Genomic DNA, 24,813 nt, shown 5'->3' with positions numbered 1-24,813 from the left:
CCATAACAAGCTCTTTTTGTATTTCTCAGACCACAAGTGATCGTATAACCAGCCAATAATGTAGGATATTTACTGCATATGTTATCAAAACTATTTTTTCACATCTGTTCTCTGTGGGAATGGAATAGAGCGAGACAAGAATATAAACCCACCCTGCACCCAGTGTCCAAAGATGCTAATGTTTGGACTAAATCAAAGTCCATTTAGGCAATTTTCGCCACTCAGTGGTCAGTAGTCATCTTGGCAAAGGCCCCAGGCAGTCATTTCAGCCTAACAAAAGACCAGGCCCCCATCTAAATGAATGGCGAGAGAGCTTTAACTTCACTTTCAGTTGTCAGTGGACATAAAAACTGTAAAGAATCTTCAGTCCAATCTGATAAAAATCGCTAAAAAAAAGTTGGTGACTTTGCCCCAAAATTAGGTTTAAAACTTCTTTTCTCAACAGGTTATTCTTCCACTATGCATGCGCTAACCCGATTGCCAGAATAAACGTAAGCAAAGTAGGTTTCTGCAGGACCACAGTTAAAACTTTGTTTCTTTGTGTTGCAAATGTATTTTTCCTTTAGGTTCAAGTCTTAAAGTTTTCCTCTTGTCACAAGGCTGTGCCTATACTCTGGTAAGGTTTAGACACTTGGTTAGGGTTAGGAAAACATCATGGTTTGGCTTAAAATACCTGTTTTGGTCGCCATGATCATGGATGGAAACAGTCTGACTTCACATGAAAAATAGCCAATTTTGGTTGCTACAGAAACAGCTGGAATGTCTGCAGGGCTCCCTAAAAAAAACCACCCGCAAGGCAACAAAAACAGCAAGACATACCCCTAGCTGCATTCAAAAATTTCCAGTGGTGTGGCTCGAACTGTGGACAGCCATCTGCCAGCCTTGTTGCCTCTAACAACACCACCACTAATAGCCAATAAGCATTTAATGTGAATGTTATGAGCCACGTTTTCTACTAATGTCAACCTTGGACATGTCTATGGTTTGAAATGTCAATACACAGCCTATGACATGTAGAAATTTGAACATATTTGTGGTTTGCAGAAATGTTAACTGCTAACACCTTATCCTGTCAAGACACCAACTTCTTTTACGGCTCAATCCAGAGTGAGTTTAATGTCTCATGTTTGAATAATCTCACCTTCGTTGGTAACCCTGTGCGTTATCGAGATATCCTCCTCTTCCACGCTTATTCCAAATCTGTCTGCACCGGATTGATTGAAACTGCTGTGAATCTCAACTGTAGGCTTGCGTCAATGCAATAACAGGCTAATATGTTTCATGGTTTGGATGTTATAAAGCAGACGATTGGCTTGTGGGGGAATGAGCAAGATGTGTGTCTAACTACCACCATTTATGCCATTATGGACTTTTCTATACAGAATGTTCTGTCTCCTCTCTAATGTCTCTGACTCAACAACATCCATCGTGGTTATCATATAGCTGCAAATAGTTGTGGGAATTTGGGCTATGTTTAGTCTGTCCTTTTCTGTCCTTTTTAGTCCAAGATGGACGTCCGTTCTAGTCCAAATATAGCTCAACATAGACCTTTGGTGAAGGTTGTTATTACCAAGAGCAACACTGACAACATTTCTGGAGGCAAAGTATTCCTAAAAAGAAATATGGGCGCCACAAAAATGCATAAGTGTGTGATGTTTCTTAGGTTTTGGCTGTTTTGATAGAGCTTCTTTGTAAATCATATTGTCTGAGCTATGGAAAGTTTGGCTCTGATAAAAATTAGTCTTGACCATGAGGGACATCTAAAACAGACCTTTACTTTGTCTGGATCAACCGCATTACAGAAGCAGCACCATATCATAACAAGCCTGCAGTCCATGAGCAAGATTATACTTTGAGCAATACTTTTCATTTTGCATAGCAGAGTAAGACCGAGCCCAGAGTTTTGTCCCTGCCTGGAAAACTTACAAACCTCTCCTCTAGTAGCTGTCAAAGTTGCTGGCTGACACAGACAGACCTACAGTTTCCACTTCTTCACAGTTCCTTTCCGCTGGTATATTTTTCCATACATATATATATATATAATCATTTATTTATTTATTTATTACTTATTACATATTTCACCAAGGTTCAGCACGGTGTAATGTTGAAATATCTAATGATGTGGGTAGTCAACAATTCAGTCATTGAAATTCAGAGTCTGTGACTGAGGTTGCGCTTATTCTCCCATAACATGATTAATCTATAATGTTACCTCAGGCTGTGTATTTGGAAGAGAGAGTCTTGCTTATTCACCTCTGGTGCTGCAGACGCTTATTGCCATTCCCTGCACATTTCTGCTTGACATGAATGGATTCCCAACTTGTCTCGAGATCTAACCCTCCTCCAAATTGGTGTACGGGCTTCACACAACTACATCCTGTGCCACGCTGGGATGGACAGGGCCAAGTGGGTGGTGACAGACTTTATTTAACTCATGATATTAAAGTGTCATCTGGTGGAATCCTATTACGAGTGTGGCAAGCCAACTACTTTATTAATATGCTGGGATACTTTCTATGGTTGCGGAGCAGTGGTGCTGCTCTTCTCACTTGTGATACTGACACATAATGTTACATTATGTATGCCACACAACTGCTGCGGTAACTGGTCTAATTACGTTGACTTACAGTGCATTTAACTGCATGCTGCTGGCTCCGTCCACTTCTGTCCACAAATATGTGAGGCTAAAGGGCTAATGAAGTGATTAAACTCATACTTACTCTATGGCACATCACAAGTTATGAAATCACAGCTCCATGTGAGAGACACAGATAGTAATTACCCACTACTGCGTAAGACTGTCTGTGTTTAAAAAGCTTTCTCCTCATTCAAAAGCGGATTCATCCAGTGAATATACAAAAGCATTAACGGTACTACTAATCAGTAAGATGGAGATCAGCTACACAGCAGCCAGGCATCTGTATTGCACTGTAAACTGCAACCATTTCACAGGCAGCAGTGCGCACAGCCCCAAGCCATGCATAAGAAAATAATTTAAGATTAAACAGAGAGATGGGACTCATCAGAGGGAACTGAGGACCCAGAAGGCATGAACACTATTCTATAGAAACAATTAATCATGCCGTGTCTTGTGCCCGAGGCTTTTGGTTAGAAAAAGCGCATTATTTGGAATGAAGGAAAAAATTAGTTTATCAAAGAGCAGTCCATTAGTAAAAGGTCACCGTGTAGCAGTCGTACTTATCCATTCATGACTAAAAGCAGAGCTTTATTTTTAAACTTCCGCATGTGACGTCTCCTCCTCATCTATATTCACTTTTTGGCCTTGTTCCAAAAAGGAGGAGAAAAAACTCCTGCCTTTCCTTTTCACTTCATTGCTCGTGGCCATAAACATTAATGACTCAGGTTTGTGTGACAATGAAATTCCACCTTCATTGCTGAGAGCGGGCGTGACCTACCCCGCCGATGTCTCGGTGGCGGTTTGCAGCACTTTTTGAGACTGACTTATGTTGACACCCGTGGAGATGCATGAGGTGAAGCATAGCTGCAGCTGAAGGAACCAAACCCTGACGGATGCTACACATTTAAAAAAAAAAAAAAAATAGGGGACGTATTTTGGACCAAAAGAGTCCAAAATGGCCGATTCTCTATTGGATGGCCTGCTCTCTATGGAAAGGTATTCCCTCTATCGTATCAAATCTACTTACTAATGCATGGAAATCACCTACTCATGGCACCAAACAAACAGCGCTATTCATTCAGATATCTTATGAATACCTTTCTATATGCAGAGAATAAATATTAGAAGACATACATTATTTTGAGACATGCCTGCATGATATATGGTAATGGCTAACGCAGCAAGAGTTATGACTTATACATACACATCATCTATGAACCGAGCCTCGGCTTGTTACAACACAGCTCGCCCGTGAACCAGAAACAAAACTGTCACTTGATGCAATATACAGTTACGACTCCAGCGCCACATCTAGTATATTCTTTGTTTTGTGACAGTTCAGGACGCAAAAATATTATTTTTTTATTTCTTTAATTATTCAACATCTTCTTTTTATTGGACCGCTTCTGTGCAGCATGTATGTGTGAGTAAAATTTTGCAGATTCTTTGCACAACATGCACAAAAAAAGAGAAGACAGAAGGAAAAATGGCAGATTTGCATCAAATACAGACAGAATAAACTCCAGCGAACTTAAAGGAGATGTGTTTGTCAAGATAGGGTATTTTTGTACTTCCTCAGTTCTTGATGTGCTCCTTCCTGCTTCTTGTGTTTGTTTTTTTTGCCACCTGCCTTTTTGTTTCATGCATTTTTGGACTTACAGTATCAGTTACAGTCTCAGCCTGCTGTCGTGTCTGCAGTTAGTTCTTCACCTTTTTGCCAAAACTGTGACAATATTATTAATATTTTATTTTGGGTCACTACTAGAAAAGGTTTTCATGTTTTATTGTCCAGTGCTGCAGCATTGTATTCCCCCGCTGTCTGAAACGCTCTGTTTCAGCTTCTGTCTCTATAAGGCCCTCCTCCCGAATACCCAGTCTCCTCTGATTGGTCAGCTCACACACGCCCGAGCCAGTACTGCTCACTGTGTCTCCGGGTCAGCTTTGCCATGTTTTCAGCTTCCAGTTAGTTTCACTTGTACCATGAAAATAGATGTAAAGTATGCTAATGTGTGAACTTGTGATGTCACAAAGATGCAGAATTAAAGGCGGGACTACGGACGAGGCGTTTCAGGAGCAGTGTTTTCTGTGGGAGAGAGGAGCTAAAGATATCATTCTTCATTTCTTTAATCATTCAACATCTTCTTGTTATTGGACTTTATCATCGCAGCTTTTATGTGTGAGACAGATGAAACACATTTCCGTTATTCTTTTTGATTTTGCACAAGAAGCACAAAATGTACTACTTCTTACAACAGAAGAAAAGGAAGAAAAATGTCATATTTGGATCACGCACAGGCACAATGAACAGCAGCAAACTCGCGGAACGACGCCTTTATGAGACCTGTGTGAATTGCCACTTAAAATGAATAATTTATGATATTTCTGATGAAATCCCAGCAACATATTGCTTCATAGATCAATGAAATTAAGAGATTCATTCCCCCGCTGGGACGTGATGAATTGTTTATGGCGTTTTGGATGATTGTCAGCTTAAAAACCGAATCTCAAGGTTAATCTTTGTGTTTAAATCCCTTTGGAATGAGTCTCGGGTTGATCTACTGTGTGTTGTGGGAACTGTACTCGGATCAATAACAGCGTTTTTCCTCTTTTTGTGCCAAGGCTGTTGCCCCATATGTATTCTGATATGTGGGTCAGCATTTAGCGAACATGCAGACATACAGTAAATATCTGCTGTTCTGTTCTTGTGCTCAAATGGGCACAGTGTGTTCTCAAAAGCAGTGTATTGTGAGTGCCTTCCCCTTCAGCCTTTTTGTATGTAAATGACATTTTTTTTCTTTTTTTATAAATTCATAAATCGTTGTGGAAAGCTGAGAACTGTTTGCAGTATCCACAGGTGGCCAGTAGGGGTAGTGTGTGATTTTACAACAACTTTGGAGGCATGGATGGCAATGAACAGCAGATCACCACGATACAGAACATGTGAGACTTGATTTACACGGTTCTGTCTGTGCAGTGTTGGTAAAAATAACAAATAAAAACACAAAAAGGTATTTCCACAATCATGGTCGGCTTCAAAGATTTAAATTATAAGGAAAAAGAAGCAAACAAAGCAAACAAACATGGAGATGTGTAGCAGACGACGGTGACATGGCTGTTTGCTCTACAGGTGCCTCTTTTCTTTCCTCGCTCTCGTGCAGTTTGGTGAAGGAGCTGTCCGCCGCCGCCTGGTGCTGAAAGTTTGCGCGCCTCTGACAGACTTAACCAAACAATTAAGAGATATTTCCGTTTTGATTACAGCCACGAGAAATATCCTTTAATTGTAAGATTATGCCCATCTAGAAACTCCGTCTCCTGCACGACTTCTTCCTCATCTTCCTCTTCTTCGTAGCTCTGCGAGGCGTGTGACTGACTGGCACCCTGTGGTCTGATTCACAAAAAATCATAATAATAAAGCTGTCCTTTGTCATAATCCCGCGATAAAACAAAACAAAAAAAAAGATAGGAGCAAGGAGGGCGTCAATTTGGCTGAAGCAAGAATCGATGGATCGATGAAGTCATGCAGCAGTAATAAGAAAATAACCAAACACCGAGGCGTTTGTGTTTGCTCCACCGCTGTAACTCCATCCGGCTTCAGTCAGGCGTTGTGGACTCTGTCACGTTTGTCCCCTCATCCATCAGCCCTCGCCGAGGAGCGCGGTGCGTAAATCCTTCCTCTCTGCCACCTCAGCCGCGCTCCGTCGCCACTCAAAGTGCGCTGAGAAAAATAACGCCTCCCCGCGCCCTCACACATCTCAACCCCCCCTGGAAACGCCAACTTCTCCATAAAGTAAAACTGTTTACACCGCCGTCCGCTCCCGATCTACATGTTTGGTTTTACGCGTGAGCTTAAAGAGTTTTTTTTTTTCTTTTTTTTTAAATTGATTATTATTATTTTTTTTGCTTGGTTCTGTTTTCACCTCCAGTCATGTGTTTGGATATCGCCTCTCCGAGCGTCTCTCTCCGGCTAGTCCAAATCATTTCTACCCGGCTTGTCGGGACAGCAGCCGAATCGTGAAGTCTCTGCAGTCACGTGATCGAGACAGGACTGAAGAGTGTGTGTGTGTGTGTGTGTGTGTGTGTGTGAGTGTGTGTGTGTGTGTGAGCGTCTCTCCGTGTGTAGTTAGAGGGGTGTCCCTCCTCCGCAATTTTTTTTTTGCTGCTTGCCATGCTTTAGACGCCGGAGCGCAGGGAGAGAGGCGAGAGTGAGAGAGGAAACGCCGGGCTCTCTCACCGGGCTACCTGTCTTTTCAGTCTTACCTCGGGTCCCCGTCGGTTCTTCCTCGTCTCTTTTTTTTTTTGTTTAGAGCCCACCTTCCTGCGGTCGACTTGTTTTTTTTGTTGGTTTCCAAAAGAGAGAGAGAGAGAGAGAGAGAGAGGAAGAGAGAGGAAGAGAGAGGGAGAGAGAGAGAGGGGGAAAAAAACTGTGATAATTTCTGCAGGGTTTCATGCGGGTCTGGTGTGCCAGGAGGAGGACCGAGGTTCTGTTTTGCGCGTGGTTTTTTGATCATCATCATCTTCTTCTCCTGTTTTTTTTTTTTTTTTCCTCTTTGGGTGCTCCATTTGGACAGTACAGGACAGCCGAGCGGAGCTTGGATGAGCCGCCTCGCTGAAATCCCGAGATGGAGTTGCTGCTGATCTGCCTTTCCCTGTGGATATTGCAATGCAATTCGGCCAAAGCGGACTCCATCATACATATCGGTAAGCGTCCGATCGGGCAGCATGCTGTTCGGGGGGGGTTAGACAGGTGTAGAGGCAGAAGCGTGCGGGGATAAAGCTGAGCCGGAGCATACTGCGTTGATCAGAGGATTTTTTGGCGAGAGGGCGGGATAAATAGTCTATTCAGCTCGCATCCTGTGTTTAAGCAACACTTTGACTCTCAAGTTGAAAAGTTGGCGTTTTCTAAACGGCCATGCCTCTGACCTTTACCACTCCAGTTATTCATGTCAATATTCATCTCTATTTTTTTCAAATTTTTATTTTGTGCAGACATTTCTTCACTGCATGCATGTTGGCTTCACATCTAAAGCACCACTGTCGGCCTGCAAATTGCCAATTCTGCATCCCCCCCAAAAAAACACGCATTACAGTAAGCAGGAAAGGCCCGTTTTCTCTTGACGCTTTGGTGAAATTAAGCCAAATTGGCTGAGGGCTCTCTCAGGACCAAGCTACCTCTTGTCTGCACCCGACAAGCCTCAACTTTCACCGGAACGTGACTGCAATGTCAATACGAAGACAGAGGGAATGTCAGTGGAGTTTCGTTTTAGAGATGCAAAACGCATAGAGCCTCTTTGTTCTCAAACTTCAAACCAGAGCTGCGTTTTTGTTTTTTCTTTCCTTCAAGGCTTGAAACTCGTCTGGAAGGATTCTGATCTGAAACATCGCGTCACATCACATTTGATAGTTTTGCACATACATATATGATCACCCCCCCTCCTTCTCTCTCTCTCTCTCTCTCTCTAACCCTCTCCACAGACTGAACAATAGCCTCCGTTTGCGCCCTCTGTCCGGTAGCCACTTAAAATGACTGACGCTGTAATCTCAGATAAAAATGTCAATGTCACTGTGAGCAAATTTGGTCTCGGTGCTCCTCCGCTGCTGCTGCTGCTGCCGCCGCCGCTGCTGCTGCTCTCAGTTTACTGCAACAGTCTGGCAAGCAGCAGGTGCTCAGTCACTGGCTTAATACAGAGGTGGGACTCCATCCAGATAATATTGGCTGATGCGCTATTTTACGTTCGGGTACCCCAATTATACTTCTCATTTCCTGAAACCCTTTCCCGTGATATATGCGCGTCTACCCAAAGCAGCTGATGCCATTTTGATAAACAGGGGAGGGAGGGAGGGATGGAGAGTGTGAAGCTTCAGCATGCCTCCCACACCACCAGGCCTATAATGCTTATTAGGGAAGGGTGCCATTGATCTTGTAGTGGACGTGACAGCCATTTCTTTTCCAAGTTTGGCCACTTTACGCATCAAATCATATGGTGGCGCTGTCCATGGTGCTGAAATCTGCTCAGGGCGCACTGGGACGCACATGTTGCACAACTTCCAGCCTAAATAAAGCACAAACAAGACAGATTCCTCACATTACTGTTGAGTAATGCAACACTTCAACAGGTTTTGGACAATAAGATAAGAAGGAAAAATATTTAGTCTGTAAACATGAAGGTATATACCCCTCCTCCGCCCACCTCTCCAATAACCTGTCACTGCTTTTATTCAACAGGTGCCATATTCGAGGAAAACGCAGTGAGAGATGACGAGATTTTCCAGCTTGCCATCTCAGACCTGAGTCTGAACGACGACATTCTGCAGAGCGAGAAAATCACCCACTCTGTGAAACTTATCGAGCCCAACAACCCCTTCCAGGCGGTGCAGGAAGGTAAGATTGCACTTGTTTTTTATGTGATTAAGTCAGGAAGGCGGTCTTTACCTCTCTGGAAGCTGAGGAGGGTAGGCATGAGCTGATCGTCATTTCACATGTTGATCAGTCAGAGTGGTGTGGCTGGAGCCTGAGGAGCTGTCAGTGATGATGATCCATGTGTCTCTGGATGTGTTATGAGAGAGAGTGTAGCAAGGTGTCTTCTGTGGTTAAAAAGCTAGGTGGAAGCATTGAGTTAGAGCCTTAGCAGCTGAAGATAAACCTCATGTGAAATGAGAGATATTTTTGAAGATGATCAAGTGTAATTCCAGCACCAATACTCCACTACTGAAAAATCACAGGAGAGAAGAATATTTCTGGCTTTTATGTGTCTCTGAAGGATGAGCGCTACGATTTTCATCATGCACATTTATCAACCTTCAGCTTCTGCCTTTTAAATGTTTTGTCTGCCTCATTTGGGCTGCCAATGAGTGCCCAGAATGCACACACACACACACACACACACACACACACACACACACACCTCCACCAAAATGGACCGGAAATTAGCGATTAAACTATTTTAGTCAAGGTTATCGCTCTCAGTCACTGAAAGATGGTCCCATACAGTGTTGACTGCAAAAGTGATTAAAAATTCTTCCGCTAAAATGAATCATTAAGACTTTAATAGGTTCCCAGGGACCTTCAAAGGCTGTTTATGTCCCCTGCACTACGTTACCAGACCGTACTTCTGTCCCCAGTTGTACAAAGGCCTTGATGACTCATTGCTATTCATAGTGCCCCTGACAGGCACAGAAAGATGGTAACATTTCCTGCCGTTTTGCTATAATTATGCTCTCGCGTTTAGGTCCTTAACAATGTCTCAGATATCGAGCAGTCTAATTCACATGGCTTTTGTAAACTTAAATCCCGATGAGGCTCACATGACTGGCAGAGGAGATAGTCCTGTTTTGTGCTGCAGAGATGAGATTAAACAAAATGTATTCCACACATCATGTGTGACTTGGCTCATTTTTTCAGTCGCTGTTGCTTGAGATACAAAAACGTAGTAATTAAACAGACATGCCAGCAAATCATTTGGCATTCATGCAGCAGTGTGATTAGTTCTTCAGCATAGTCAAACATGGGGTGTTTAATGGGCGCCCACTTAAGAACTCATAAGTATCTGAAGGATGTTATTTCTTTTGACAATTGTCTCGATAATATTATAGCGCAGCTTTGAGGGTAACTCCACCAGTTTGACTCGTTACAGTGTGTTCTCATGTCTTGGGGAGTACAGCTGCAGATGTGAAAACAGTAGTATGAAGCCTTTTTATGGCTCCAGAGGAAGATGCTTGTAATCTGATAAATTGCCTCCAGGGATGTCACTCAGTGGTGAAGTTGCATTGTGGGTAATGTATGCGCCAGTTCTTGAGAAATTTTGATCATCTGTTTATAAACTGTCCATAATGAGTCCAAAAGTGTTATAGGAGTTCACTGATAGACCAGTGGACTTTTTCAAAATCTGCTGCCTGTATTACCCACAATGCAACCTAGCCACTGAGTGACATCACTGGATGCACAAAAGGCTTCATAAACTACGTTTTTTACATATGCAGTAGTACTCCCCAAGACCTGTAAACACACTTTAATGTGGAAAATTGGTGGAGTCACCCTTCGAAGACGTTGTTGATGATGCTTTAAAAACATTAAAGATGTGCAGAGAATTTTAAAGATTACTCACAGCCGTTCTCCTCTGATTTGAGTGCTTTTTGGTAGCCTTGATTGGGCGTCATTTAACACGCTCAATTGCTGTTTACAGTTTCCGCTCAAATATTTGCAGAAACGGTTATTTAGAGGCCACTCAGTTTCTGGAGAGAGCGAGGGAATAATACGCAGTCGATGACATGGGGATCGATGGGTGGCCCTAGGATCCTTGCACCAGACGCAAGGCAAGCGTGGTGGGTGATGAGTGACAAGCAGGATGAGTCGACCTTTTGCTTTGCTCTTTTGTTTGCTGCCATCCCACTGTGAGTGGCAGTCAGGACCTCGCCATCACACAGCAAAGAAGGAGAGGAGGGGCAGGGAGAGGAGAAGGAGAGGAGGAAATGAGTAGGGCGGTGAGGGCAATGAGGATGAGATGATAGAGGTGGAAAGTGTAGAAAAGAGGAAGGAAGGTGAGAAGAGCAATGAGGATGAGAATAATCATGAGTACCAGTAATGGTGGAGGGGGGGGAATATTATGATCAAGACCTGAATAAACATGAGTGGACAAAAGAGGAGCAGGAGGAGAGGGAAGATAGGAGTGAGGTGATGAGGAAAATTTGCCAGCGCAGGGAAAAAAGTAGTTGCAGCGTCATGTTTGTCCTTATTTGGCTTCCTTTGTCCTTGCACTGGTGCAACGTATATAAACAAGGATGTCACACAGACACCATGCGCACAGATACGCTCAACTATTCAGTCGTTTAAAGATGACAGCTCAAGGCTGGCTGGATATATCCCGCCTGACCACACTACTGGCAGATGCCGTCCCTATTTATAGGCTGGAGCAACTGGAGAGAATGAACAGGACGAGTTCAACACCAGGAGAGAAAACTCAGAAGAGCACTTGAGGGATATTAGATGCCATCAGTTTGCAGTGCTGTCACAGAAAACAAACAAACGTGATCGGGGAAACAGTCTCATATATCGATGACATTCCACCTTCAGTTCCTGCACTTTATAGAGACCAAGATAAGGTAATGGCAATAATTATACGCAGTTCTCTGTGAGGGGAGGACCTCACTTATCTAGTGTCAGTGAGTCATCACTCAGGAGAGTAGGTCCAGAGTAGGTCTCAGAAGGATGTGAAAGTTCAGAGCACGACCACAGCCTAGACAGTGAGGTACCGGTGTCACACTATACATCATGTTCAGTTCAGAGCTCAATCTCTCAAGAGTACGATATATCCGGTGAATGGCATAACTGAATCTGACAATGGCAAGTGTTAAAATGAAAGGAATGTGGTCTCTCACACATCTTGAGATTTGCACTTCAGATTTTCTTTCGAGCTTGATTTAAAAGTAGAAGTTTGTCCTCTAGGCCAGAGGAGGATACGGCAGAAACAAAACTTTTATAACCTTTTCTGTTCTGCATTTCACTCGAAGGAAGCGGCAGAAAGGGGCACAGCAAAGCCTCCACCTTCCTGTGTGATTATGTAAATCAGAACCTATGCATATTTTAGGAAACGTTTTGCCTGTTAGGTGGATGTGCTCGGAGGACATGAACAATCCATTTTGAAAGGGTTGGGAACCATACAGTGTAGAGTTGGTGCGACATTTGGGATTTGTCCTGCCATCAAAGCGTTTCGATGGTGTCATGGTATGAGCTTAGTTGACTTCATGTTTTAAGTTGAAAGTTTATCCTCCTGTGTCAGGTTTTATTTTCCACTTCCTGTCTTTGTCTTTTCCTGCCCCCTTTCCTATGTACACCTGTGTTTCTTTTGTTCATTAGCCCTTGTGTATTTGTTGGTTCGTCTGGTTTCATCCTGCGTCTCCTGCATTCCTGTGTCCGTTCCTCGTGTGTTTTGTTACTTGCATTTTGGATTTTTGCACTTCAGCTGTCGTTATTTAAACTTGCCTTTTGTTGTTCAACCTGCCTGCCTCTGTGTCTGTGATGGATGGGAATGTCATTAGTTTTGCTAGTTTTTGGTCATAAATCAATGTAAATTCAATGAAAATTCAGAGGATCACCAAACTCATTAGAAATCACACTCAAGGGACCTTGAACATCTAGTTTCAGAGAAACCCACCCTGTAGTTGTCAAGATATTTGACACAAAACCAAAGATGTGGTGGAAGATGAAAAGTTCCCCCTCTGGGCACCATAAATGTCTGATCAAAATGTTATGCCAATCCATCCGATAGTTTCAGACAGTTTAGTCTGAACCAGCTGACATTAGCTATCATGGCTAAAAATACTAACTCATGAAAAACAGAGAAATATTCAATAAAGGAACATCAACATGGATATGTCGGACACAATATTTAGAGTTTCTGCTAATTGGCATTCAATCTTTTGCTCTCCACCTTTGTAACAGCGCTGTTGAAATCCTTTTTTATGACACGTTTTGTAGTTCTGTCAAACCCCTGCAGGGTCCCATTTCTTTAAAAACGTACGTTTAGAACAAAGCAGGTAAAACGGAGCCATCTGGCCAGTTAGAGGAAGTCGTTTCCTGCTCCTCTAATGTGCAGTAATTTGTTGAGTGTTCTGTCCCACTGAGTCCTCTTCACACACCACACCACGAGTGACCCTCCATTTTCATCTAACCCCTGCCAAGGTAACGTCAAGGAGGATTTGAGTCTTTGCTCTTTCTGTCCCTGTAAGCCAATAGACTTTGAAGAACTTGCAGTGCGATTGCTTTTTTTCCTTCTTTTTTCTGTTTTTTTTTTTTTTCTTTTGCTCAATCTGTACTGACAAAGGTGGAGAAAATGGTTCCTTTGAAAGTGTTGGCATGGGTAATGTAATATCCTTCATCTGATTCTCTGCTTATGACAACTCATTACTCCCCATGCTCTAAATGTGATGGAATGCTGCCCTTTCACTATTATTGTCCCGGTGAATTTAATAATGCTGCATAAATCTTGGTAATGGATTTGTTTGTTTTTTTATGTCTTTTACCAGCACTACACAGAGGGGGATGATCAGGCCATTTTACTGGCCCCTGTTAATTACCCAGTGGTTATTTTAATCCGTCATAAGCTCCTCAATGGGCTGTATAAAGGCCTGCTGGTACCTTAATCAGCTAAGTGATGTTGCGGCAGAGGTATACCTTTCACCGTTTAATCCTCTCACAATGTAAGGCCCACTGCTCCGCATCCCTGTTAGCCTTTAGTGGCTTGCTTGTGTTTGCACATTGGTGGTCAGCTACACATTCTTATGTAGGAGAGACACAAAATAGAAAGGCAGATTATCACTCATTTCACCCATCCTGAAAATATGATGACTCAGTAATACCAAGCTTGAGGTGATTCTTCTGCAGTAGGGTGCCTGGATAAAGATTATGATTGGATTAAGGAGTATACATGTATATATCCACATATTTGCATTTAAAGGTCTTACATTAAGCGTCAGTATTTGATGACCTGGGCTGGGGCTCAAAAATCAACTATCTTTCTCCACAATGTTACATATTGTTGCTTTAATGTTCAAAAAACACATTATTTTTCATGTAAAGTCCATTGCTGCAACACCTCTATTCACCTTCTGTGTGAATTCCCCCGTTTCAGTGCCTGTCTCTTTAAGACCCCCTCCCTTACAGCCCAGTCCATTCTGATTAGTCAGTACTTACAGGCCCGAGCAGGCAACACCCACTATGTTTCTACATCAGTTCAGCTGCCGTTTTAGGAAACCTTGGCCATGCTGGGGGCGGTGAATGTTCATTTGTGACATCACAACCTAACAGAAGACCTGATGGCTCCTTTGAAGGCACAACTTTTGAATACCGAGAATTTCTGTATTGAGCGTTTTGATCATTTCAAAGTATTTATCTAGCACCTAGTGTTACGGTTACACAAAAAAGGCCGAAAGGCAAAAAACGCAAGGCAGGCAGAAGAAAAGCGAACAAAAAGCCAGCTTTATCAAAAGCTGTGATCCAAAAAAAAAAAACTGTCAGGAAACAAAAACAAATGAAGCAGGCAGCGACAAATCAGAGAACTAATGAAGTACAAAAATAAAAAAAAACTAAAGAAAATACACACAGGCAAGAACATGAGGAGCAAAACAAGACACGGGAGATGCAAATGAACCAACAAAGAGTGAGCACACGCGTAAATACACAGGAATGATTAACTAGTGGAACACAGGTGAGCGGGACAACAGACAAAGACAGGAAGTGGAACGGAAAGGAAAGGAAATCTCAGAACTGAAACTCAGGACCATAACACCTAGACATGCTTTATAATCAAATAAGACATGGCAAACTCCCTTTCTACACTTTGTGACCTTTAAGAGAAAAATAAACACAGGAATAGTCTCACAAAATGGTGACAAATAATATCCATTACCGCATTAACCAAAAAGTGACAGATGTCCATCACAACGCTGACGGGTCTTGAATTTGTTCCACCTTTTCCTGGTTTGAGCTCCTGATAACACAGTGAGAGATGCCCACGTAGCCGCTGGGCTCGCGCGGACCGTTTCTGCATTTGTTGCGCAAAAGTGCAGCGAAGAACGTGTGATTAACAGTATATCTGAGGGCCCGAATGTGTTGATGTTGCATTTGTGCAAAGTGCCATGCTGTTGTGTGTGCACTGCATGTGCTGTGTGAGTTTGGCTCCCTGCTGGCTGTACGCTACCGCTACACTCATTCTTTGCCTGCTTCCTCACAGCTCAAATCTGTCTCCTTGAAGAGAAAAATCATACTTCTTCCTACTCACAGGTCATTCCTTCTACTGTAACCGACAGTGCAGTTCTGTGGCTTGTACAAACCTGTGTTTGACCCTCTATATACAGTACCTGTGCCATTCACATTATACAGTGTGGATGACACAGGGGAGGCCCTATGGGACCTGTATCCACTGTGGGCTGACACACACCAAAGAATACATATTCCTCCAGCTTTTAGCCAGAGTCAGCAGTGTTTGGCAACTGCTGAGAAAGAGGGAGCAGAGAGAAAGAGTACAGAAGGAGGGAGCCAGAGCGAGGTCAAGGCTGTTAAATACTGGCTCTGCTTAGCTGGCCTCCAGGTTCTGTCCTCTGCGCTGTACAGGAACAGCTGGTCAGTATCCCTCCTGCAGTGGGATACCTCTGTGTCACATCGTTTCGACATCTGTAATAGATGTCTCATTCTGCAGTTCTCAGACTACCCTTGAAAGGACAGCGTGAAGCCTTTGAAAGTGAATTTTGAGTCAGAACGCTCGGACTGCTGATTAACTTCAAGAAAGGCGTCAATTCACTTAAATGCCACGTCTGATCTGTATTCAAAGGAATCATCGGCGGCGTGCTAAATGTCACCATGAGCTCGGATTTTAGCAATCTTTTAATTTGAGTAAACAGGGCCGGCCTTGTTGTAAAGCGCAGAAACAAGTTTTCACCCACAAATAGATAAATAAATAAATAAAGAGCAAGAGAGAGAGAGAGGGAGAGCAATGTGCTGCTTTTCTCGCTGTAATCTTTCAACAGATTTTTTTTGCAGGGTTTTCATAGAGTGGAGAAGTGATGTTTGGTCTGCGATGTAAACAGAATTAGTGTATTGCGCTAATTAGAGAGAGTGGCATTTACGTTTGGGTCTTTATGCGTTTACGCATTCATCGCACTCGCCGCGCTGCCTCGCTGGCAGACAGCTGAGGGCTGATTTCAAAGTATTCTCATCGCTTTTCACACTGGCATGTTTGATTGAGGATGTTCTCGGGGGGTCATTGTGTATAAGGCTGACTAATGGCTTCTGGGTGGTATGATGGCTGTCTGTCGCTGAAGGACAAATGCGGGAAAAACACATTTGAGGAGCGGATACATTTTTAAATGGGCCGAGTATAGAAAAATCTTGATTGATGTTTGACTGTTTGTTCCTCCCATGGTGCGCTCAGGATTCCTAAATTTGGCATCAGAGAATATCATCTGTGTCATTTAGCACTGTCAGACAATGACATCAAACTAGCAGGCGACAGAATGTATCCTGGCCTCTCCATGTGATTGTTGCTTGAAAGAAATCCAGCTTCTTTATTGATTTTGCGATATGACAGCAGCATCTGACGTGTGACGAACTGCTAAAAGAGCAAAAAAATTCATAGCTATCGGAACACCTGCACGCGGGCCGCACATAACTCAGCGAGGCGCCTGTTATACATACACATGAACACACAACATATGTTTTCCCTATCACAGGTCCCTCAACTCTTATTCATGTTCCTGTCTTCTCTGGTGTGACAGATTTATAACGAGCTGTAGAGAACACGGTGACAGATGTTAGTGCTTTGCTACGACCCCAAACAGCCCCCAACCATCGCTGGGGATTGGCCATCAATACTACTCTACCTGTTAGAGCAAGAGAGACCGACAGAGACTGAGACACAGAGAGAGAGAGAGGTGGCCCAGAGGAGATGTCCTGTCCAATCAGATTGATGCTGATGAGGCCCTCGGCCTCCGTCCGTTGTTATACATCGCAATCCCACATGTTCCTGGCATCATTTCTCTTTGCACACACTGTTATGCTTCGACTTTATTTAGCTGCTGAGATGACAGCGATGGGGAGGGTGTCGGTGGTAGAGTGGGTGTATGAATGGTAAGAGAGGACTTGTTTGTTTGTGCATCGTGGTATGAATATGTGCCTTTATGTGTGTGGTTGAATGTGTGAGTGTTTGTGGCGGTTTTACAGACACAGATTTGTGTTTTTTTGAAAAACCGTGCTGCAGGTTTGGTGAGAAGTAGTGACGGTGGTGATAATAGTTCGGGAATGGGAGGTTGTAACCCCCTCCCACCCCTCCTTTCTCTCACTTCTGATGCTGACTAGCTCAAAGGGACGTGTGTATAATTTACTACCCACCACCTGCACCATTGGCAGCAAGAAGACTTCATTGCAGGAAGGAAGACCAGGAGCTGAAAATCAGCCTCCGAGTAAATCTTATTAGAGGCTAAACAGGACTCAGCCAAAGAAATGCTGTGCGGCTATCTCCGACTTTACATTCATTTCAAACAGAGAGAGGAAAGAGACATGCTGGAGGTGAGGGATGAGGGGTGGAGGGGTTGAGGCAGAATGAACTGGTGGGCAAAAGCGTGATGCCGAGGGAGAGAGCGAGGGTGATGGAGATGGCAGAAGGCAGAGGGGGAGATAATGCAGAGGGGGGAACAGGGAGGAGAGGCTGTATTTTTGAGCCATACGGAAGACAAGAGGGACGAAGTCATTTGAAACTGTGGACTCGGCTCACTACCCTCATTGATGAAGAGATGCCAAAATGTATTTGGGAGCCATTGTTTGCATTACTGCCCACAGACACAGATACCGAGTGGGACCATCTGTCACAAGAATCCCTCCTCAGTCTTCCTCACAGTGTCTCTGACTCTCCGTCTCTCTCTCACTGCCACGGGTCCTCTACCATGCCCAGGCAACATGGATTTTATCCAGAGATGAGGCTAAGCTAGTGTGTAAGCTCTCTCTGAGTGAAATCAAAACCCAGCTTAAACCTCATGAGTGAAAGCCTAAAAGAGTGTAAAGGGTGAAACATGCAGGCATCGCTGAAAACTGGGTCGAATATGCATCCTAATATAAATGTACTTGAAACAGCTTGGCTGATGAAAAAGTCTCGTATTTCATCCCAGAGTGAAAATCATCTCAAGCACTGATCAGAGACTATGCGGGGCTCAGATATCCTGCCTTCCCAAGGCGCCTGACACCAATTGTATCGATCTGGTGCTGCCCTTCAGACCATTCACCAGAGTATCCTCTCTCTATGATGTAATGAGGCCTAAAATGTGCCCCTTTAACCGATCATTATTTAAAATAGTCTACAGTTGATCCATTTTTAAAGAGAAAATCTAAATTCCAGATCTTAAATGTATCCCCGACTCAATCCCAGCTGTGATAAATGTGAGAGTGGTGGTGCTTCATTAATTTATATGTACTAGTTACAGAAACTCTGGAGATTCTCAGACTTTAAACTTGGTAATTAAACCCAGGCCCATAGCAGCTGTATTTGAAGCAGCCGATGAGGATGCACGTCTGAACACGACTCAAAGTAATGCTCAACTTTTGGCACTTTTCTAGCTCAATGTGCAGTATTAGTGAGAAGGAAGGAAGATGCCCCACCCCCGCATGCTCAATGGATTGAGAACATAATGTCTGGTCTGGAGCTTGATACGTTCACTTAAGTCACTTACTTTGCACTTAAGTGTGCTAAAAGGTCCAGTGCGTAGGATTTAGAGGCATCTAGCATTGACATTGCAGATTGCAACCAACTGAATACCCCTCACTTCATCCTTCCTTCTCATACCGTACGTGTCAGAGAAGCCATGGTTGCTATACAAAACATGAAGGGCCCTCTGTAGAGCCACTGTTTGGTTTGTCCATTATGGGCTCCATGGGAGAAGACCTACTTCCTCTGTAGATTAAAGGCTCATTGTAAGATTAAGAGTCTTATTTTCTGGTGATTATACACAAAAAGCCCCTTTTATGGTCTGTAGGCTAAGGGTGGATGGGAATTGAAGTTCAGAGGTTTGCTCCTGATTTATGTTGAACATGACCTTCCAGTGTAGCAACATTAACATACTGTAATGCCTCTTGGTTGTAAAATCAATTAAAAGAAAACCATCACAAAGCACTGAATTATTACTCTTTGCTCTATCGCGCCTTTTTGAATCCATAATGAGATTCAAATATATTCTTTAAATCACTTGTTTCTGCGCTCATTCATCAACTGTTTTCCCTTTTACTGTAACAGCACTTGATCTCACAGATCACAGTCGAGAGCAAGCTGTTGCCCTCTTTAACATGGTGTGTTTAAGATCAGTCTGTGTTTAAGATCAGTCTGTCATACAGACCGTCTCAGCTGGAGATAAAGAATACTCTCGCAAATTACTGATTTGTAATTGTCATTTCTTAAACAAGCCAAGCATGTATTTCAGTATTCAAGTATGATTTTTCATGTTATCTAATGAATCACTTTACATGCACATGAGTTCTCTGTATGTGGCGTCAAAGCGAGCCGTCATTTTGGGCTTTAATCATCACTAGAACGAGCTTTTGAAGTCCCATCTCACATCATTTATTTAATGCCTCTTTTTTCTTTAATTATCTTGATGTAATGAGCGTCTAATTAAAAGGGCCTCTTTTTCAACAGAAACACCACACAACAATGATCAGCTCCTCACATCTAAAAACAGGAATAAGAACAGTTTGTGGTTTATTTATAAAGCTGTCTCGCTTTAAAGTTTAGTGTCCCTCCAACCGACAACAAGCATCTTTAGTTTAGAGACGTGGTTTCTAAACTTTTAAATCCCTACATAATGATTGAGCCACACATGTACTTCCTGTTCGGAATTAAACCGTGAATATTGCAAATCATTTCTGATGGCCACCCTTGCCGTCAACTTAAGCCACAATGGCACTCCGCCACAGTGCATTGACATTTTAGCACTAAGGAGGACAATCCAGGCTCTTATTATCTTAGACTGTGTTATTTCATGGCCACGAGGTGACATTTACTGTGATTATCGCCCGTTAAACAAGCAACTTGACAGGTAGTCATTTCATTGCAATCCCTTCAATATTGAGACATTTCACTAAAAACCACAAATGTGAACCTCATGGTGACATTAGAGAAAATGTCAGGCGGATTACCAAAGTCAGTAGGGTACATTGTATGGGAACCATGAATGTCTGTACACTTTCTCATGGTAATGTGGTGTTGGGGAAGCTACTTTGAAAGCTACCAATTACTTCATACCGCAAGAAGTTGAGCTACGGAAAATAAACCCCATTGGAGAACATTGAGTTTGGTTGACTAAAGCTACAGGAAAAAGTAGTGACCCCACTGTTCATAGAAAAGTACATGGAATTTCAGCTTTGAATTAGAAAAAGGAAAGATAAAAGTAATTTTCTTTTATGGCCCCAAATTGTGTCAGTTTACACATAAAACACCCAAACACAACATACACAGAGTCAGCAAGGTAAAAAACAAGAAGCAAGCTTTAATGAGCTGATGTCCCAAAATCCCAATATCCAAAAGTGCAAACAATATAATGGCAGGCGGTAAAAAAATGGCAACAACAAGCAAAGGAAAATACCAAAGTAATACAAAAACTGAGGACAAACAAGAAAACCACTAGGAACAAACCAGGAGGGAGCACGTGGGGACCAGGGACCAGGCTCAGGAGCACAGGAGGTGCGTGGACCAAAACAGAAGAACCAACAAATAGCAACACAGGCTTGAATACAAACTAAACTAACGAGAGGATGAGGTGCAGGTGGAGAGACACTGAGAAGAGAGCAGTGCTAATGAGGCCGATGTGAGACAGGTGAGGGGGAACACAGGTGAGCATGAAGTAGAAACCATGAAAATTGTTTGTAGTTTCACTAATTAACTTCACAAAAAATGGCAAAAAGTAATTGAACTGCTGGACTACACTTACTTGAACTGTTTGAAGCACTGTGCAAATATGGATGTAGTCGACCTACCGGCAAGCTACTGCAAAATATAGTTGAATGACTATCTGGTAGATTTCACTCTGTATCAAACTCACAGACAAATTTGCAATCCTTAAAGCAACAACGCTAGCATGGTAAACATTTATAGTTAAAGACTAAATCCATATTATAAGGCTATATACAATGTTAGCCGTAAGTTGTGTGCACATAAATGTTTCATTTCTCAAATGTAACTCTGTTATATATGCCCATTAAACCACATTAACCCATTTGTGCACAATCCACATTTGTCACGTTTCACTTACAGACAACAGTCACACAGTGATTAATAAGCCACTTTCATGCAGGGTAGAGTCATTGTATTGCAGCATGTCTTTGTTTCCTGTGCATCCTGTTGTACCAGCTGCCGTTATCATCACTGTTAGCTTGTCTGCTGTGTCTGTGTGCAGGTCTTACGCCTCCACATTAAGAGGGTAAAATGGTTTGAAAATGTATCTTTTGCAATGTTTCTTTATTTTGTTAGGTTTTTCTGGCAGGGGGTCAGTTTGTAATGGGTTGTTTTGTGTCATTTGTGGAAAGGAAAGTACACTCACACTCGCAGAGGTACCTCACACTGTTCAAAACATCTTGAACCAAAGCATAAAGGAAGAGATTTAAAGCAGTCAAAAAGGCTTTTGACAGGGTTGCTGACTTTTTTTTTCCCACTTCATCTGCGTGAAGGTCTTACATGTTAAGAAGGATCGCTCTACTCTAAAAAGGTGATGAAGGGAGCAGTGTTAATGTACTGTTTGCATCTTTACACCGTTTTCAAACCCAAGGCGACGTGAATGATTCATTATCTCACTTGAATGAGACAGAGAAGGTGCATCATCTCGCATTACCGTGTCACTGAGACAGTCATTGTCTCAGTTTTCCGCTGTCACTTTAATCACAGCATGTTTGTTTTTCTCTCAATGGAATTAAAAGCACTTTAGGTCTGTGTGAATAATTACAGTGTACATTACATAGCATTTACCGTGTGTGGAAATGATTGTGCGTTTGAGTGCATTTTACCACTTCTGCCGGTCTGGTTTTAGGGGCAAACTTTTGGAATAATCTGTGTGTGAGACGGGGCACAAAGTTTGGTAATCAATAGGGGAAGAAGCCTTGTGTTTAACTAGTTTATTTCCACGCAGGTTGTGTGATTTTAAGGATGGCAAGTCCGAGTGTCTGTCAGTCTGTCCTACTAAATATCAATTTGTCCAAGTCTTTCCTATATGACAAAATACCTGCTTAACAAATAGTAGTTCTGTCAGCCTCACCGTAAATTGTGTTTAGTGCTTATTAGCAAATGTGAGCATGTAAGCCATCTAAATTAACAAGGTAGACATAATGCCTTCGTAATATCAACATGTAAGCGTTTAGCTCAAAGCACCTCAGACTCACAGAAACACTGCAATGGCTGTAGACTCTTTGGGTGCTATTTCCATTTCCAAGTTTGGTGATTTCCTCACCTCAAAATTCACCATCACCTTCATTCAAATGAGGCAGCGTTAAGCTGTTTTGCTAATTATAACAATACACTGGATTTATATAGCGCTTTTCTGAATACTGGCATTTTGGCTGGCAGTGTGTCATAGACATTGTGCTGTGAATACTTCTCAGAACCACATCTTTAAAGGGGCTCTTTGCAAAAACGTGTAGCAATTTACATGCATTGAGGCCCTCCCGCCTCTCTCTGTTGCCCACACAAGCTTATTGATGATTTGTGTCAGTTGTTAAATGCCGCTGGACTGTGGATTTCTTTGTTATGGACTCAGGTTGGATCGTCTCTGAGAGTCCAGAGGATGTGACTTTATGCACGAGTGCCTTGTCTCAGTGCCTCTCTGCCCTGCTACCAGAGAGCCACAGTAGCTAATGTAAGCGTAGAAAAAATGAAAAGTTCCACAGTGCTCCTTTAAATGGAAAAAAATAATAATAATGTAAATAACTCTGCACACACTGCCTTTGCCTTTGGCTGCAGATTTGTGTCGCTGGTTGTTCACGTCGGGCTGCTCTGCACCATCCAGACAATAATACAGATTCAACGAGGAACCATTTTCCATATTTGTTAAGCTATTGTCGTCATGTCTCGCTGTGTTTGGCTGACAGCTGTTTCAGAGCGATGTGAACAGTGATGTGTCTGACTGAGAGTTGTTTGCATTCATCACCGCTCATTACATGAACTGCAAGCAGATGAACCAAAATAGCAGACACACTTTGGGATGCCTCCATAGTCTGTGCACACAAGACCGACCTCTTTCCACTTTGCCGTCTTGTTTGGAACCAGCGAGCTGATTGTGTGTTTGGTAGTTCAGAAATAGGAGAGTTTGTGATAAAGCAACAGTAGTTGTTGTCCGTCACTGACTCTTTTTAACAAACATGCATCACCAGATTGTAATAGCCCGTTCTGTTAAACAAGATCTCTCTTTCTGTCCATAATAGCTACTGGAAACTTTGTAAACCATGTCATTTTTTGTATCCACTATATTTAAGCTGAACCCTGCTGTCCAGAGGGCTGGTCCCGCTAGACTTGTGAATAGCCGACCCCATGCTGGCTCAAAATAACTATGATAGATGCCATGCGGAGAAAAGAGCCTTCTTAAGTGTGGCCACAGAGGGAGGTCAGTCGTCAGAAGTGGGAAACTTAATGTGATTGGCTGGTCAGGGTTGGTCCTATCCTTTAGATAACTGCATACATGGAATATATGAGCTCAGAATGTGAAGGCACATGACAAGTAGCTTTTAATATTATAAGCATATGCCTGGAGTCCAACACAAGGGAATGGCATTATGCATTTTTTCTCATCTATTAGGCTCATATGTATTCCTTGTATATATTGAAGCCTTCACAGTGTCCTGTCTCTGCAGGGTTTTTGAAAGGAGTAATATACCGAGCATCATGCCTCAGGGTCATCTCCTGTTTTTCAATAAGAGCAAAAAGGAATAAACCTGCACGTCTGGTATCTAATGCTATAAGAATTTAACTTCATTTTATCTAAACAGCTTAAAAATGCCTTTATATTACTAGACGGTCCAAACCACAGCAGATTTTTCCTTTTGCAAATATTCGAATGTGGTGAGTTTGCAGACAGACCAGGGAATGGAGCACAATTTTCACACTGGAACAAGCAACACCCACCCACTAACCCCCAAATGATCATGTGATTGGCCCTTAGGTATGGTGTGTTTAGTGTCTTAGACTCTGTCCAGGTAGAAATTGGTGGGTAGGTGCACACACACAGCAAAAAAAACAACAACAACAACAAACAACCAAACCACCCTCAGGCAAAAATAAGATTGGCTTCACTGATTCTCAACCACTTAGAGCCTCAGTTTTCAGTTGCCTTCACCACTGGCTCAGCAGCAAACAAAGTGTCCTGAGCAATAACAGAAAAAAATGCAATGAAATGCTTAGAAGAGCTACATTTTCACAAGGTCAAACACGGGGAACGCGACAAAAACTTTCAGTATGTGAAGGCTTAACTCTCCCGTACGAGAGCAGTATAACAATCAGGAGAAGATGCCTTGAAGGCACCGTGAAAATATACAAAACAGATGAGTAGGAAGAGGAGAGAAGCAGATCGCCTGGAGGGGAGAAGGAGAGGAACAGCGGTGGAGGAGGAGGTGGCAGCGTTTCAGATCATCTCTCTATCTTTCCCTTTTCTGCTGGACAGCAGGA

The 24,813-nt window shown here is 42.8% G+C and overlaps 1 protein-coding gene across 4 annotated transcripts in view; it reads left to right on the top strand.

Moving 5' to 3' along the window:
- Window positions 1-6,756: 6,756 nt before the first annotated feature.
- Window positions 6,757-24,813, top strand: part of grid1a (glutamate receptor, ionotropic, delta 1a) — a 245,317-nt gene continuing 227,260 nt past the window's right edge. For 2 of the 4 annotated variants that reach the window (XM_084375780.1, XM_084375781.1), the window contains exons 1-2: window positions 6,757-7,336; window positions 8,862-9,017. In XM_084375780.1, the coding sequence (XP_084231906.1) occupies window positions 7,258-7,336; window positions 8,862-9,017 (235 nt within the window). In that variant the 5' untranslated portion in view covers window positions 6,757-7,257. The remainder of the gene's footprint in view (window positions 7,337-8,861; window positions 9,018-24,813) is intronic. The other 2 variants (XM_084375778.1, XM_084375779.1) reach the window with 2 other exon arrangements.

This window comes from Pagrus pagrus (genome assembly GCF_965226575.1).
Source record: "Pagrus pagrus genome assembly, chromosome: 15".
Taxonomy (NCBI): domain Eukaryota; kingdom Metazoa; phylum Chordata; class Actinopteri; order Spariformes; family Sparidae; genus Pagrus; species Pagrus pagrus.
This window is presented reverse-complemented; position numbering and strand designations above follow the sequence as displayed.